Genomic DNA, 18,694 nt, shown 5'->3' on the forward strand with positions numbered 1-18,694 from the left:
TGCCTCAACACAATCATGTCTCAGAGCTCTACGCACAATTCCTTCAACCTCATGGCTTGGTTTTTGCTCTGACATGCACTGTCAACTGTGGGACCGTATTTTTGTATTTTTGATTTAACCTTTATTTAACTAGGCAAGTCAGTTAAAACCTCTTAGGGCTAGGTGGCAGTATTTTCACGGCCGGATTAAAAACATACCCAATTTAAACAGGTTACTACTCTGTCCCAGAAAATAGAATATGCATATTATTAGTAGATTTGGATAGAAAACACGCTGACGTTTCTAAAACTGTTTGAATGGTGTCTGTGAGTTTAACCTCTCTGGGCTAGGCGGGACGAATTCGTCCCACCTACGTAACAGCCACTGGCAGCCTGTGGCGCGATTTTCAAAACCTTAAAAATCCTATTACTTCAATTTCTCAAACATATTACTATTTTACAGCTATTTAAAGACAAGACTCTCGTTAATCTAACCACACTGTCCGATTTCAAAAAGGCTTTACAACGAAAGCAAAACATTAGATTATGTCAGCAGAGTACCAAGCCAGAAATAATCAGACACCCATTTTTCAAGCCAGCTTATAATGTCACCAAAACCCAGAAGACAGCTAAATGCAGCACTCACCTTTGATGATCTTCATCAGATGACAACCCTAGGACATTATGTTATACAATACATGCATGTTTTGTTCAATCAAGTTCATATTTATATCAAAAACCAGCTTTTTACATTAGCATGTGACGTTCAGAACTAGCATACCCCCGCAAACTTCCGGGAATTCGCTAACATTTTACTAAATTACTCACGATAAACGTTCACAAAAAGCATAACAATTATTTTAAGAATTATAGATACAGACCTCCTCTATGCACTCGATATGTCCGATTTTAAAATAGCTTTTTGGTGAAAGCACATTTTGCAATATTCTAAGTACATAGCCCAGGCATCACGGGCTCGCTATTTAGACACCCGGCAAGTTTAGCACTCACCATAATCATATTTACTATTATAAAAGTTTGATTACCTTTTGTTGTCTTCGTCAGAATGCACACCCAGGACTGCTACTTCAATAACAAATGTTGGTTTGGTCCAAAATAATCCATCGTTATATCCGAATAGCGGCGTTTTGTTCGTATGCGTTCCAGACACTATCCGAAATAGTAAAGAAGTGTCGCGCGCATGGCGCAATTCGTGACAATAAAATTCTAAATATTCCATTACCGTACTTCGAAGCATGTCAACCGCTGTTTAAAATCAATTTTTACGACATTTTTCTCGTAGAAAAGCGATAATATTCCGACAGGGAATCTCCTTTTCGGCAAACAGAGGAAAAAATCCCAAAGGCGAGGGCGGTCGGGTCACGAGCATAAGCCCAGTGTCCCTTGATCGGCCACTTGAGAAAGGCGATAATGTGTTTCAGCCTGGGGCTGGAATGACGACATTCTGTTTTTTCCCGGGCTCTGAGCGCCTATGGACGACGTGGGAAGTGTCACGTTAGAGCAGAGATCCTTAGTAAATGATAGAGATGGAAAAGAAGTTCAAGAAATGGTCAGACAGGCCACTTCCTGTAAAGGAATCTCTCAGGTTTTGACCTGCCATTTGAGTTCTGTTATACTCACAGACACCATTCAAACAGTTTTAGAAAATGTAGGGTGTTTTCTATCCATATGTAATAAGTATATGCATATTCTAGTTACTGGGTAGGAGTGGTAACCAGATTAAATCGGGTATGTTTTTTATCCAGCCGTGTCAATACTGCCCCCTATCCTAAACAGGATAACAGAACTCACATGGCAGGCAAAAACTGGAGAAAAAGTCAAGCAGGAAGTGGGAAGTCTGGTGCTTGTAGTCCTTTCAAGTGATTGCCTTGACTGTATACAGTGACTTAGGGTTCATTTTGCACTTCCTAAAGCTTCCACTAGATGTCAGCAGTCTTTAGAACGGTGTTTGAAGATTCTATGGTGAATTTGAAGGGAATACCAGCTGTGGTAAACTGGTGTCCCATTATAAGGCATGGGCTCAAGTCACGCTCAATGACTTGGGAGCGAGCTGAGTTCATATTCACTCCTAAAGAGAACGGAAAGGTCCGGTTGGAATTTTATTCAAGGTATATGATAAAAATAACCTAAAGATTGATTCTATACATCGTTTGACATGTTTCTACAAACTGTAGTATAACTTTTTTGACTTTTCGTCTGGACTAAGTAAGTGTATTTGGATAGTGTAGTGTATACACTACGCGTGTAGTGTATTTGGATAGTGAACCTAACGCGCGAACAAAATGGATTATTTGGAAAAAAATATGAACTTTATCGAACATTTATTGTGGAGCTGGGATGCCTGGGAGTGCCTTCTGATGAAGATAATCAAAGATAAGTGAATATTTATAATGTAATTTCTTAGTTTTATTGACTCCAAGATGGCGGGTTTCTGTTTGCTCGTTGTTAGTGTCATCTGGGCTGTACTCAGATTATTGCAAATTGTGCTTTCGCCGTGAACCTTTTTTAAAATCTGACAAAGCGATTACATTTAGGAGAAGTGTATCTATAATTCTGTGCATAACACTTCTATAATGATCAATGTTTACAATGAGAATTTATGTACTATGTGTGCTCATTGTGCTCATTCAGGTTTGGAGGGAAAACATTTCTCAACATTACGCGCCAATGTAAAATGCTGTTTTTGGATATAAATATGAACTTTATCGAGCAAAACATACATGTATTGTGTAACATAATGTCCTAGGAGTGTCATCTGATGAAGATCGTCAAAGGTTAGTGCTTCATTTAGCTGTGTTTTGGATTTTTGTGATGCATCTAGTTGCTTGGAAAATGGCTGTGTGGTGTTTCTTGTGAAGTTTATGTCCTAACATAATTTAATTTTATGCTTTCGCCGTAAAGCCTTTTTCAAATCAGACAATGTGGTTAGATTAACGAGAAGTTTATCTTTAAAATGGTGTAAAATAGTTGATTGTTTGAGAAAATGGAATTGTGAGATTTTAGCTGTTTTAAATTTGGCGCTCTGATTTTCCCCTGGCTGTTGTCAAAATCAATCCCGTTAACGGGATGAGAACGGGAAGGGGTCCCATAGAGGTTAAGAACAAATTCTTATTTACAATGATTATTTACACACACCTTATATAGACAGGCCTTTCCAAATCATGTCAAAATCAATTGAATTTACCACAGGTGGACTCCAATCAAGTTGTAGAAACATCTCAAGGGTGATCAATAGAAACAGGATGCACCTGAGTCCAATTTCGAGTCTCATAGCAAAGGGTCTGAATACTTATGTAAATAAGGTATTTCAGTTTTTTTTTATTTTTCATACATTTGCTAACATTTCAAAAAATCGGTTTTTGCTTTGTCATTATGCGGTATTGTGTGTAGATTGATGAGAAGAAAAAAACAACATTTTATTAATTAATCAATTTCAGAATAAGGCTGTACTGTAACAAAATGTGGAAAAAGTCAAAGGGTCTGAATACTTTCCGAATGCACTGTAAATAAATGTGGAACACAAAAGTTAGTTTAGAACATCATTGCCCATAATGCATTGCTCTAATAACGTTGAAAAGATTATTCCGAAGTTTGCCCCCCAAAAATTTATTTTGTGAAATTGCACAATTTTTTTTGTATTTTCCTATGAATTAAGTGGCACAAAAATGTGTCTTTTCACACAAATTAAGCCACACAAAAATGCAAAAAAACACACAATCTGCTGAAGTACTTTTTGTACATATTTGCACGAATTGAGTGTGAGATTATGTTGATATAGCCTACAATTTTTTGTTGTTGTTGGGGGGGGCAGGGTAATTCAAGCAAAGCCAATATGCGGTGATAATTTATTGGGCATATAGCTTACTGCACAAACCTCATTGCTACAGTACTGTTTTTAATTGGTTAATGTTGCATAGGCGTATGTTTTTTAAGTTGTGTTAAAAAACAAATATGAGCAGTAGATCTCGGCTTGCATTTTGACTCAAACTGATCTTGACTCAGAAAAGGTTGGTGACCACTGTTTTAGAGTTTTCTGTTAACACTATCAACGTTTCCCTTTACTGTGTCGATTGTGATCGAATCAACGCAATATTAGTCACTTTCAATGCAACATATCGAAACAAAACAAACAATGTAAGTGTTTTGGTTTTAGGCAGAACGCATCGGAGTAGGATTCCATTGCATTGGCACACGCGACTCAGCCCGTACTCTACTCAGACCGGTGTGGCATAACCAATCAGAGTTGCAGTAGACCTATATGCAAATAGACCATATATGACTCTGTGCCATTTACTTTGAACTGGACTGTGTTTACAGCATGAGCAGTTGTGAGTAGATGCACTTGTTTTGAGATAAAAGCGAGAGCTGCATGTAGCCACTTGTGCACATTTTGTTCCTATCCTTTTCTAGTTAGTGAGTTATTAGACCAGTTATAGATCATTTGTAGTTAGCAAAAGGGGAGTGATTGCTTCCTACAAGAGCAAAAGACGTGTAGACATTTCTAGACATCTTTGAAAAGCGAGTCAGGGCAAAGAGCTTTTTTTTGTCTTAAAGAGGCAGTGTTGTATTTTGAGACAGGCTTGAATAAGCTAAATAGCCAATAGGCAGAGGGTAGCATCATTTGTCTGATTCTCTGTAATAATGGTATGAGAATAATAATTAATTTTATTTTGTACAGTAGTTTCTTGCATCAAACAACACAACAACATTTTCAGTCACATGTGGATAAACAGGTTAATGTCAAGCCCTGTTTTTTTTCTCCAAAAAGTCTCATGGAATGTAGGCCTACATTGAACACCGTTCATTGGCTGCTATTATAGGCTGAATGATAGAACAGCTATTTCCATGTAAAATGTTATGGGATGCATTTTCTTCATTGTTTATGGTGGTACGCCACATTAGGCCCACATTATGATCAAATAGCCACAGTAGCCTACTTGGCCAATGTTAAAATTGTAACTTAAAGAGAGTACAGCCTCGGTGTTCACAGTACAGGCTTGAAGCTGGAAGTTGCACAGAATTTTCACAACTTTTAAGTTTGTGCTCAGCAGACCAGCAGTGCTGAAAAAAATAGAAGGGAACATTGCACGCAAGTAAATGAGCTTACAATGAAAAAGCAAGGTATTTTCTTTCCAAAAATGATGCATGGCCATCATATTTCCAATCTTTATTATAGAAAGAATGTAACATGCTACATTTCAAAATAATGGTTTGCTTGTAGTTAATCTTGCATTTTACCGGTGAAAAGGAGGCTACACCAACTGGAGAAAAGTAGCTACACATCAGTCAGTGCGCTGCCTGCTGGTAGAATGAATACCAGTTCGTGAATTCTTATCCAAGTAGAGAAGAGCAACTGAAGCACAAAATTAGTCTGATGCCGAGCAGAGATTACAACAATCTCTGTGACAAATTATATGCTTATCAAGCACAAAGAAACGTTCTCGGAGTAGGACAAGCAGCAGCAATCATGAAACACATCTTTTGCCAATGCAAAGCGACGCTGTGACTCCACTAGAGCCGAGCATGGTTTCAATGAATTATTATCAAATTCTTCATTGACTGAATGTACCAGTCAAAAGTTTGGAAACACCTACTCATTCAAGGGTTTTTCTTTATTTTTACTATTTTCTACATTCTAGAATAATAGTGAAGACAACAAAACTATGAAATAACACATGGAATCATGTAGTAACCAAAAAAGTATTAAGGTAAGAACAGCCAAATAAGCAAAGAGAAATGACAGTCCATCAATACTTTAAGACATGAAGGTCAGTCAATGCGAAAAATGTCCAGAACTTTAAAAGTTTCTTCAAGTGCAGTCGCAAAAACGATCAAGCGGTATGAAGAAACTGTCTCTCATGAGGACCGCCACAGGAAAGGAAGACCCAGAGTTACCTCTGCTGCAGAGGATATGTTCATTAGAGTAACCAACCTCAGAAATCGGCAATTAACTGCACCTCAGATTGCACCTCAGAGTTCAAGTAACAGACACATCTCAACATTAACTGTTCAGAGGAGACTGTGTGAATCAGGCCTTCATGGTTGAATTGCTGCAAAGAAACCACTACTAAAGGACAACAATAATAAGAAGAGACTTGCTTGTGCCAAGAAACACGAGCAATGGACATTAGACCGGTGGAAATCTGTCCTTTTGGTCTGATGAGTCCAAATTTGAGATTTTTGGTTCCAACCCGACATGTATTTGTGAGACGCAGAGTAGGTGAACGGATTGTCTCCGCATGTGTGGTTCCCACCGTGAAGCATGGAGGATGAGGTGTGTTGGTGTGGGGGTACTTTGCTGGTGACACTGTCTGTGATTTATTTACAATTCAAGGCACACTTAACCAGCATGGCTACCACAGCATTCTTCAGCAATATGCCATCCTGTCTGGTTTGTGCTTAGTGGGACTATCAATTGTTTTTCAACAGGACAATGACCCAACACACCTCCAGGCTGTGTAAGGGCTATTTGACCAAGAAGGAGAGTGATGGGATGCTGCATCAGATGACCTGGCCTCCACAATCACTCAACCGCAACCCAATTGAGATGGTTTGGGATGAGTTGGACCGCAGAGTGAAGGAAAAGCAGCCAACAAGTGCTCAGCATATGTGGGAACTACTTCAAGACTGTTGGAAAAGCATTCCAGGTGACTACCTCATGAAGCTGGTTGAGAGAATGCAAAACTGTCATCAAGGCAAAGGGTGGCTACTTTGAAGAACCTCAAATATAAAATATATTTTGATTTGTTTAACACTTTTTGGGTTACTATGTGATTCCATATGTCATAGGTTTGACGTCTTCACTATTATTCTACAATGTAGAAAATAGTAAAAATAAAGAAAAACCCTAGAATGAGTAGGTGTGTCCACTTTTGACTGGTACTGTACTTCAATTCATTTTTTCAACTGGCACTAGGGAACCTTCAGACGAGTCTTGTGACGCCTGTGGGCGTCCTAGAGCAAAACAACCGACACATACATGTTCATGAGAGTTTAATTTGAGAATGGCTATCATCCATTTTCTTATATGTTACGAATTACAATTCGTATGATATGTTAGGAATTTGCAAAATGTACAATATGTTTTTGCTTTAATGCTGCAATATGTAACTTTTTGGGCGACTTGACCAAATTCACATAGAAATGTTGAGTTATAGATTTGGCATTCACATTGAAAGCAAATCTAAGAAGCTGTCTAAGATCTGTTCTATGTGCACTATTTCTATGCTTTCTGTGTCTTTTACTTTCAGTTTTGTACACCAGCTTCAAACAGCTGAAAATACTATATTTGGGGTTTTCATAGCGGTTTAGATGGTACAATGATTCTCTACAGAATGAGTGCTTGTTTTTTTCACATAAACTAAAATTAGGCAAACTATTCGAATTTTAGCAACCAACCAGGAAATGGCAGAGCGATTTCTGTACATTACACCTTTAGGTAACCTTCTGTCTTATGTAACCATATCAAAGGTAACATATCATACTATACTGAACAAAAATATAAGCACCACATGTAAAGTGTTGGCCTCTGGAGCAGTGGAAACGCATTCTCTGTAGTGATGAATTACACTTCACCATCTGTCAGTCAGACAGACAAATCTGGGATTGGCGGATGCTAGGAGAACACTACCTGCCCCAATGCACAGTGCCAACTGTAAAGTTTGGTGGAGGAGGAATAATGGTGTGTGGCTGTTTTTCAGGTCAGGGCTCTGTGCAGGCCAGTCAAGTTCTTCCACACCGATCTCGACAAACCATTTCTGTGTGGACTTCGCTTTGTGGGGGCATTGTCATGCTGAAACAGGAAATGGCCTTCCCCAAACTGTTGCCACAAATTTGGAAGCACAGAATCGTCTAGAATGTCATTTTATACTGTAGCATTAAGATTTCCCTTCACTGGAACTAAGGGGCCTAGCCCGAACCATGAAAAACAGCCCCAGACCGTTATTCCTCCTCCACCAAACTTTACAGTTGGCAGAATGCATTGGGGGCAGGAAGCATTCTCCTGGCATTCGCCAAACCCAGATTCGTCCGTCAGACTGCCAGGTGGTGAAGCATCCCTATGGAACACTTTTGACACCTTGTAGAGTCCATGACCAGATGAGTTGGGGCTGTTCAAAGGGTGGGGGGGGGGTTGGGGGGTATAACTCAATATTAAGGTGTCCTTTAATGTTTTTGGCAACCAGTGTAGATTGTCATTATGGAGACACCTATTGGATACATGTGGCAACTCCTCTTTTGCTGCAATAAAAAAATAAAAACGTTTTCAAGCCTTGTGGGCGTGTTCTGAGTGTTCATTGATTTAGACATGGCAACCCTGGCTGTGTCTGTTGGTTATAACAGAAGGCGATCGCATGACTTTATGGGCAGAAAGAAGAACTGACAAAGCATGGCTGAGCAGACAGATGCTAATCATCTCAGATGCTAGCAGTGAGAGAGAAGCAGGCAGCCCACGCAAATACTTTCCAGATCTCAATGGCAAAATACGCCTTATCAACTTCAAAAACATGGCAATCGGAAATGAGAAACCGTACACAGTTGAAAGGACGACGGAGGCGTCCAAATCAATGGATTAAATCTTCGTACAGCAGCTCCTCAACCTCATCTAGGCTGGAAATGTGCTGCAGTCAGAGCGTTTGGTTTCCATAGTAACCACGGACACACGGTGCCACGAACAATAGGTAGTACTGGCTCGCGCGTTTATTACAGACAAAATAATCTATAAACTAGCCTAATATTAGCCTGTATGGGACATGCACTTTGCTTAGAAGTAAATTTGTTAGACTTTCTCAAAACTAGTGACAGTAGTTTACTTGATACCAGTAGTGGGCTGCGCTGTATTGAATTACAAAAATGGGGCCAGTGCACAGCAATGTGTATTGTGTTCTTGAGAGTCTCTTGCCTATTGAATTTTAATAGCCAACAGATTGGTTAGCTAACACACTGAGGAAATGTAGGTCCACCATATCTCAGTTACGATAAAGAATAGCTAGCTAATGTTATAGTTCCTTTTTTGGTATATAACTTTAGTAGCTTGCAGAGATAGCAGCTATAAGTTCTCTAGCAACAAGTAACAAGTAAACAAAGTGAACTGGCTGAAAACCTAGGAGGGCAGTGGGGGTTGTGACAAACATAGGGGACTGAGCAAGCTTGCCTAGACACACATTTTTCTCTGGGGAAAATGTACCTTATTCATAAAACAGCAAGTTGAGGTCACAAAATGATTAAAGGTAAAGGTAAGACAAATGTATATTTCTCAGTTATCCAACTTTAAAGAAGCAATCAGCAGTGGTAACAATAACAGCAAGATCCCTGACCATTTTTCTGGTAAAAGATGAAGGATGGGGCTGGAGAAATGTAACCACTCTCAAATTCATAGACAGAGCTATGGATGCAGGACTGACCATCCATGCATGATATCAAAACTATAGTTGTAACCATGTTTTGAAGCTATATAGTGTTTGTTTACATTTACTTTGTTTATAAAACAAGCTTATATTCTGGGTTATGATGGGGATGACATTTGTACTAGCTAAGCTCATGAGGCAAGTTATATTCTTCAATAATGAATGGGTACATATAATTAATTAATAAGTAAAACGTTTTTTTACTGCTGATTGCCCCTTTAAGAGTGTGCTCTATCATTCAGTTTAACTTAAACATATAGCTTTGAAATATTTTGGAGACAATTTGACAGGCTCAATTGTGTTACTGTATTAGCGGAACTAGAGTCACTATAGTTACTATAGTTGTGGTACAGCTCTTTGTGTTATTGCCCTAAGAGCTAGGCTACTTATGCTAAGTTTGACTTCTCATATTTCAAGTTCACATTGGTTATTCTGGTCAATTTTGTTGTGGTATTTTAATAAAAAATAATCTCTAATTTTAAACTATGATTCTATATAATATATGTTTTTTCCCCCAATTGTGGACAATCATATGAACACTAGTGTTAATCACTGGAGAGCAGGGGGGCGTGATCATGACAGCCCTGGGACCTGCTGGGATAGGAGTGGCGAATCTGTGCCAAGAAGGAGACAAGCTCTTAGAGACTGGAGAGTTGGGGAGGGCCACTGCTCTGTACACATCTGCCTTCAAGAGCCATGCTGGATCCACCATGGGTCACATGCGAGGCCTGGGGAGTTCCAGGTTGGCTAGGGTGATTTCCACTCTGGAGACCTGGCTCAATGGTCATGGGGAGATCCAGGCTTCCATGGAGGGCCTCAACAAAGGCCTGGCAGCTGTGTTCCTATCAACACTGAGCCCCAACAATGTGTCTGCCTCTCTTTTCAAAATGGAGTCTATACTTCAGAGTACTGGTCAGGGCTGTGATGAGATTGTTGTACGCTGCTCAGCTTTGCTCGAAGGAAAGCAAAACACATGTCGAGAGGGTTCCACTCGTGTGGTTTTGGAGTTAACTAGAGCCCTCACCTGCTTGCTCTCAGACCCCCACAGTCCAAAAGGCCCTAGGCTTTATCTCAAGGCTTTCCAAGACAATAAATCGGAGACTGTAAGACTGGTCAAGGGTAGACAAGCTCAGCACCTGCCCAAGATAGTGAAGGCCTTCTCTGAGCAGATGTTGCAAAAACATGCTGAAATGAAGTCTGGGGAGAGAGCGAGTGAGGTCTTCGACATTGTAGCAGAAGCTGCCTCTGAATTCCTTGAGTTCTTAATGGCTGTTTCGCCAGGGGACACAGATGTGCAAGAGCTGCAAGCAGCCTTCTTATTTTCACTAGGCAAGTTCGAAGAGTGTGCAGATGTTTATTCTGTTGCCTTGCAGGATCATTCACAATCACAACCAAAGTCAGGTACAGGCAAGGTGGTTAAGGGGATGCCAGCAGAAAGAAGAGCTAGTCTCTTGACCAGTAGAGCGGCCGCCCATTTCTCCACAGGGGGGCGAGCCACGGAGGCAAGCCGGGACCTTGGTGAGGCTTTTGGAGTCCACCCTGCCACAGCCCGACTGCAGTTCCAGAGGCTCTTCGTGGACCAGGGGACGGGAGCGGCAGCCCGCATGCAACTGCGTCAGCAGGCAGAGAGAGGACTGTTGGGGTACAGGGAGACAGTCCTGGTCCGTCTTGACCTGCGCTCCTCTGAGGGCGTGGAGCTGCTGGACACAGTGATCGCACAGCTCTGGGCGCTGTGCCACCTGGAGCCCGACGGGGGCAGCAGAGAGTTGCGGGTGCGGCTGGCCGAGTGCCTCCTCCTGCGGGGCGAGTTCCGAGAGGCCCTCTCCATCTGCAGCCAGCTGGCGACCAACACCAACTCCCACACCCAGCAGAGCTACCAGAACACAGTGCAGGTGCTGCGTGGCTACTCACGTCTTCTCTCAGATGACCACAAGGGGGCCCTGGAGGACTTTCAAGCGGTGATCGAGCACAAGGCACCCCACCCTTCCAGCTGTGTGCGGGCACTGTGCGGCAGGGGCGTCCTGCGCATGATGGGGGGCCTGCACTACCTCACAGTCCTGGACTATGTGACGGCGAGCAGGTTGCAGCCCCAGGACACCGCACTGACCGTACGCTGCCTGGTTCCCTGGAACTGCCGCGGGCTGCTGCTCACCGTGCTGTTGGAGCAGGCCAGGGTCATGCTGGAGGAGTGGACCGGAGATCACAGCTCCAGCCTCAGTCCCTTGGAACACCAAGAGCACCAGCAGACCAAACAGCTACAGCCTACGCAGAGAAAAGATGGCTACAAAGAGGGGTAGCTAGCGCATGTGTTTCTCAGTGTTGAGGAAGCTACTCTGTTATCATTGTTTACCAAACTACCAATTACTTCACACTAGAAGAAGTTAAGATACAATAAAAATATAGTTCACTGAACTAAACCTACTTGGAAAAGTAGTTCTCTACATCCAAGCTACTTCGGGAAAAATGATCAAATCTAAATATGAAATGTCAGACAACAAATTGCAAGAACAGTTCACTCCAGGGTCAGGTATTAACAGAATGTGTAATTTAGTCTATTAATCACAAAAAACTTTTATTGCCTATTTTCCCCATATTTTCTTATTTTTGCCAAACAAATTGTGTGTAGTGTAGTTCCAGTAGTTAGCTACACCGTTACATGGCAAAAAAGTTATTAACTACTGAAAACACTACCAAATTTTGAATTTATTTCAACTACCACCAAGCTACTGCAAAATGTAGTTTAATTACTAGTTGAACTACATGTAGTTCACTACTCCCTAACACTAGTGTTTCTGCATGTCACACATGCATGTGAAAGATCTCATAAAATAGGCTGCATCGTGAATTAGGCTATAACCCACAAGTTGGCTATTCTTTAGACAGTGCCTGAATGATCTTTTATTTGTTTTTCATTCTTAAACCCCGTCTGTCAGAGTTTGTATCAATTTGTATAATTTTTATTGAATTAGAATTCAATTAGATCTTCATGACTTTCAGTGAGGGATTTTTAATTCATGAATGTCATTTCAGTATCGGCTGATACCCTGATTGAACCGTGATTGAATCTCTCTCGTTGGCAGGACCCCAGTTGGAGTCTACTCTCTGGCTGTTTTGCTGATGGAGTTGCAGCCCAGTGCTGATGCTCCTCAGATCCTGGTGGCTGATGCCTTGTACCGGCTGGGCCGGGTGGAGGAAGCGTATCGCTTGCTGTTGGCCATTGGGCCCACTAGCCCACGTGCACCCATCCTGGCCCGCCTCACCCTGCTACAACTGCACCGGGGCTTCCTTTATGATGCCAACCAGGTCCATCATTATGTAAACATTGCTTTATGTGAAAGGGCAAACTATTATGCTGTTGTTTGGTGTTTCCAACATAAACAGTCATTCTAATCGTCCTAACGTTTAAAAAAAAATATTACCTACAGTATAAGTTGTCTTTAGAACACTTGTCAGGAGAAGTTATGACCACAATATGACTGCAAAAATACCTTTTGATACTGAACGTCACTTGTTATTATGCATCAGCAATACACTTGACTTGGCCCTAAGTAACATTGTGTTCAAATTATACTTTTTAAATGTGTATAAATTCACACTTTACAAGTGCTGTTACAGCTATCCAGAATTGTATGCACATTTTGAAATTGTGGAGAAATTTTCCCAAATTTGCCATGATAAACTAAAAAGCTAATGACTGCTATCAACTCTGTGCTCATGCTTTGTCTGTTCTTCTTTCAGCTGCTGAAGAAGCTGATCCAGTGTGGTGATACGAGCTGCTTGCGTCCTCTGCTGGCCGTGGTGTCTAAAAAGGACCGGCTGTTGCTGCAGGGCTACTGCCACTCTGCCTCCAAACGCATCCTGGAGGGCCTGCGAGGCGAGTGCGCCCTGAGGGAGGCCGTGGCCTATCTTTCCATCGCCATCATGGCCTCTGGTGATTGGCTCTTGTCATTTGGTCAAGCATAGGTCATAATTTTGGATGTATGTTTTGTTGTGTAGGAAACTCCATGATAGTTAGGAATTAGATTTTTCCTTATTAATCAGGAATTCCTGCTTTTGTGACATTTATCCTCCATTCTCTTGTAATAGAAACTGACCTCCCCCTTGACAAAATTCAGATTTTCCAAATTTTCGCACATTGTTGAAGAAAAGTTTCAAAGTAAGTAATGCTGCCAGATTAAAATTAGGTTTATACTGTATTTTGTTTGCGGTAGATGCATCTCTGAATCATAAACACTTGATAAAGGGTCTCTTTTGTAGTGTAGCTTCGTCGTTATGTTTCGAACAGGTCATAATAGTACAATGTACACTGAGGGTACAAAATATTAGGAGCACCTTCCTAATATTGAGTTGCATCCCCTTTTGCCCTCAGAACAGCCTCAATTCGTCGGGGCATGGACTCTACAAGGTGTCAAAAGCGTCCCACAGGGATGCTGGCCCATGTTGACTCCAATGCTTCCCACAGTTGTGTCAAGTTGGTTAAATGTCCTTTGGGTAATGGTGGACCATACTTGATACCCACGGGAAACTGTTGAGCGAGAAAAACCCTGCAACATTGCAGTTCTTGACACACTCAAACCGGTGTGCCTGGCACCTACTACCATACCCCATTCAAAGGCACTTAAATAATTCACCCTCTGAATGGCACACATACACAATCCATGTCTCAATTGTCTCAAGCCTTAAAAATCCTTCTTTAACATGTCTCCTCCCCTTCATCTAGACTGATTGAGTGGATTCAACAGGTGACATCAATAAGGGATCATAGCTTTCACCTGGTCACTCTCTGTCACGGAAAGAGCAGGTGTACCTAATTCTTTGTACACTCAGTGTATATGTTATATATACTAACATTCATGACATTATAGGCAATACCACTAATGTAAGGTCTACTACTTGCAGAATGTGAGGCAGTAAACTCATTGATGGAAAGGGCCAGGTGCTATGTCTTGTTGGGCCAACGCAAGACGGCCATCTTTGATTTCAGCTCTATCTTGAAAGAGCACCCTGACCATGTACAGGCCCTCTGTGGAAGAGGCTTCACCTATCTCATGCTAAACCAACAAAAGGTACTAGGACACAAAAATGGGGGATACTTATTATCCTGCTGTACATGCAGTGCTAATATTGCTTTTTGCATCAGCATTAAAGCAATTGTTTTAAGGCCTCTACATCCACACTGACAGCTTCTGATTGACAGATAATCTCAAGACGATTATAAACATGTCTTTGTTTTCCAGGAATGTACTCAGGATATACTGGCAGCACTTCAAATAAGCATGGACGCCGTCACCAAAGACATCCTATCGCTCAAAGATAAGGCAAGGAAACTGGTCTGTGATTGGCTGCAGCAGTACTGCCGGACCAATCTGTCGGAGATCCTGGCGGCTAAGGCCGTCCCCTGCCAGGAAGAAGAGCTCCGAGAGGCCTTTCTAGTTGGAGGAGTCCTGATGAGGACTGACTGCCGAGACACCAGATGTCATCTCCTTTACGTAGATATACTACTGGCCAAAGGTGAGATTGGCACTTGGCTGACAGGTTCATTTGTAGATTGAAGATACTTAAAAGTACAGCAGAAGAATGGTAGCTTCTGAAAGTAAACTGTAAGTGCTAAGCTGTGCACAGTTAGTACGTGTAGCTGTTTTGAAATATCTGCCCCTGTGATCCAGGTGAGGTGAAATCAGCAGGAGCTCACCTGGCTCAGGTGTTCGGCCAGGATCCCCGGGAGGCTGCAGTTCAGGCCAGGGTGGGCGTGGTGGAGGCCTGGCAGCAGAAGTACCGCGGAGGGGGCGCCAGGCTGAGCAAGCTGACCGAAAAGGAACCCTCTACTCTGGACTTCCTGCTGACCCTCATTCCCCCGATTCACAGGAAACGCATGGCACAAGTAAAAACAAAGACAACAAACACCTATCGACCAATCAGATTGCTAACTGTTTTATAATCACTTTTTTCCCCCCACGCAAGACAAAGCAACTCTTCTTACAAGAAAAACCAATCAACTCTTATTACAAGACAAAACAATCAACTCTTATTACAAGACAAAACAATCAACTCTTATTACAAGACAAAACAATCAACTCTTATTACAAGACAAAACAATCAACTCTTATTACGAGATGTAACAGTCAACTCTCATCATAATATGTACTCACACAATTATGTCTATGTTACCATAGGCAGCAGCCCAGGAAGCAGGCAGTGTCTCAGCGAGTGGACATTGGGAGCAGGCCCTGGCCCTCCTGACCGTGGCTGTGCGAGCCGCGGCAGAGCTTCGACCGCAGTTCCTGCGCCAACGGGCCGCTTGCCTCGCCCAGCTCGACCTGCACGAACGGGCTGTGGCCGATCTGGACCGGGTCATCCAGAGCCACAGTGACCCCTCCGACGCTACAGTCTCCGAAGCCCCAGAGGAGCCTCACGTCTGGGCAGAGGACCTGTGTTGGCGAGGCCACAGCCTGCTGCTGTGCTCCCACGAGGGGCCCGCCCTGGACGACTTCAGCCGGGCCCTGGAGCTCCACCGGGGCCAGGCTTTGCAATGTGTGGAGGCCGGGCTGGGAAGGTCCCGCCTGGCCGAGTGCTTCCTGCGTATGGCCCTGCAGCACTACGGAAAGCAGCAGCTCAGCAAGGCCTGGAGGTTGACCGAGAGCGGCCTGTTGGTGGACAGTGAGCACATGGAGCTGCGCAGGCTCAGGGCCAGGGTCAAGCGGGAGCACTGCAGCCCCTGCATTGTACACTAGACTAGTGTACCATTGTAGTGCCTTTGTCCCTTGAGATACCATTGTACTGTACTTTGGAAGAAACCCTTCCAAGTAAAGCTCACTTAGAGTAACGACCTCTCCTAGGGAGAGTAGAAACAGTGCTGAACTTTCTCCATTTACAGACAATTTGTCTTACTGTGGACTGATGAAGGCTTTTAGAGATATTTTTGTAACCCTTTCCAGCTTTATGCAATTCAACAATTCTTAATCTGAGGTCTTCTGAGATCTCTTTTGTTCGAGGCATGGTTCACATCACACAACGCTTCTTGTGAGTATTTTTTATAGGGCATGGCAGCTCTAGCCAACATCTCCAATCTCGTCTCATTGATTAGACTTCAGGTTAGCTGACTCTTGACTCCAATTAGCTTTTGGAGAAGTCATTAGCCTAGGGTTTCACATACTTTTAAATGATGTATTCAATATAGACAAGAAAAATACAATAATTTGTGTGTTATTAGTTTAAGCACACTATGTTTGTCTATTGTTATGACTTAGATGAAGATCAGATCAAATTTGATGACCAATTTATGCAGAAATCCAGGGTTCGCATACTTTTTATTGCCACTTTACATGTGCATGACTACACTCCATGCAAAATAAAATAAAACAATTTAATAAGACAAAAAAAGTGAATGTTGCCCTGACAAGCAACCATCGGAATGATAAATGGACCTGTGAAATACATAAGTATTCAGACCCATTTTTCAATCTACACACAATACCCCATAATGACAAAGCAAAAACGAGTTGTTAGAATTTTTCTGCAAATGTATAAAAATAACTGAAATATGACATTTACATAAGTTTTCTGACCCTTTACTCAGAACTTTGTTGATGCATCTTTGGCAGCTATTACAGCCTCGAGTATTCTTGGATATGTTGCTACAGGCTTGGCACACCTGTATTTGGGGAGTTTCTCCCATTCTTCTCTGCAGATCCTCTCAAGCTCTGTCAGGTTGGATGGGGAGCATCGCTGCACAGCTATTTTCAAGTCTCTCCAGAGATGTTCAATCTGCTTCAACCCCGGGCTCTGGCTGGGCCACTTAAGGACATTCAGAGACTTGTCCCGAAGCCACTCCTGTGTTGCCTTGGCTGTGTGCTTAGGGTTGTTGTCCTGTTTGAAGGTGAACTTTCACCCCAGTCTGAGGTCCTGAGTGCTCTGGAGCAGGTTTTCATCAAGGATTTCTCTGTACTTTGCTCCGTTCATCTTACCCTCGATCCTGAATAGTCTCCCAGTCCCTGCCGTTGAAAAACATCCCCACAGCATGATTCTGCCACCACCATGCTTCACCGTAGGGATGGTATTAGACAGTTGATGAGCTTGGCATTCAGGCCAAAGAGTTCAATCTTGGTTTCTTCAGAACAGAGAATCTTGCTTCTCATTGTCTGAGAGTCCTTAGGTGCCTTTTGGCAAACTCCAACCGGGCTGTCATGTGCTTTTTACTGAGGAGTGGCTTCCATCTGGCCACTCTACCATAAAGTTCTGATTGGGGGAGTGCTGCAGAGATGATTGTCCTTCTGGAAGTTTCTCCCATCTCCACAGAGGAACTCTAGAGCTCTATTAGTCACTATTGGGTTATAGGTCACCTCCTTGACCAAGGCCCTTCTCCCTCGATTGCTCAGTTTGGCCGGGCAGCTAGCTCCAGGAAGAGTCTTGGTGATTCCAAACTTCTTCCATTTAAGAATGATGGAGGCCAGTGTGTTCTTGGGAACCTTCAATGCTGCAGACATTCTTTGGTACCCTTCCCCCAATCCTGTCTCCGAGCTCTATGGACCATTCCTTCGACCTCATGGCTTGATTTTTGCTCTGACATGCAATGTCAACTGTGGGACCAATAAAAATCTAAAAACCTTTTTTCGCTTTGTCATTGTGTAGATTGCTGAGGATTTTTTTTATTTAATCCATTTTAAAATAAGGCTATAAAGTAACAAAATGTGGAAAAAGTAAATTGGTATGAATACTTTCCGAAGGCACTCTAGTGCATAGATCATCAACTAGATTCAGTCGCTGACCGATTTTTGTTTCTTGGCCGGAACATAATTACAAATAATTTGTAGACTGCAAATTGACCGCAAGAAGCCCAAACAGATATGTTTTAGTAAAACAGTAATTTCAACCTTGCTTACATTTGAATATGATCACGTGTCTCTTTATTATGTATGGGAATACTTGGGAACAGATTTCCTAAATTAAAATCACTTGAAGCTGATTTCCTGGTGTTTTTCCAGTCTTTTGTCTTCAGTCTTCATGTCCAACAATGAAGTTCTTATTATAATTATTATATATATTTTTTAAGTAAAACTTTGTGGGCCAAATAAAACCACCCGCGGGCCGCCAGTTGGGGAACCCTTGTCAAACGGCGGGTGTAGCTGGTGCATGGAAGTCAAGCGCAGGAGAGCAGAGATGAGTGGACAAAGCACTTTTACTGAGGCAATTATCAGAACAGACGCAACCGCATCAGAAAACAAATGCCCAAAGAACAAGTGAGGCAGCACAAAGTACAAAGTACCGGCTGCCACAAAGCACGGGTACAAAACA

The 18,694-nt window shown here is 42.4% G+C and overlaps 1 protein-coding gene across 1 annotated transcript; it reads left to right on the forward strand.

The window, feature by feature from the left end:
- Positions 1-8,303: 8,303 nt before the first annotated feature.
- On the forward strand, positions 8,304-16,986 carry ttc34 (tetratricopeptide repeat domain 34). Its single transcript, XM_014136570.2, has 8 exons — positions 8,304-9,226; positions 9,947-11,696; positions 12,484-12,706; positions 13,142-13,334; positions 14,303-14,469; positions 14,641-14,914; positions 15,070-15,284; positions 15,577-16,986. The coding sequence occupies exons 1-8, from the start codon at positions 9,217-9,219 to the stop codon at positions 16,132-16,134; spliced, it is 3,390 nt and encodes a 1,129-aa protein (XP_013992045.1). The 5' UTR covers positions 8,304-9,216; the 3' UTR covers positions 16,135-16,986.
- Positions 16,987-18,694: the final 1,708 nt, after the last annotated feature.

The sequence above is a fragment of the Salmo salar genome, chromosome ssa13, assembly GCF_905237065.1.
Source record: "Salmo salar chromosome ssa13, Ssal_v3.1, whole genome shotgun sequence".
In the NCBI taxonomy this organism is placed as follows: domain Eukaryota; kingdom Metazoa; phylum Chordata; class Actinopteri; order Salmoniformes; family Salmonidae; genus Salmo; species Salmo salar.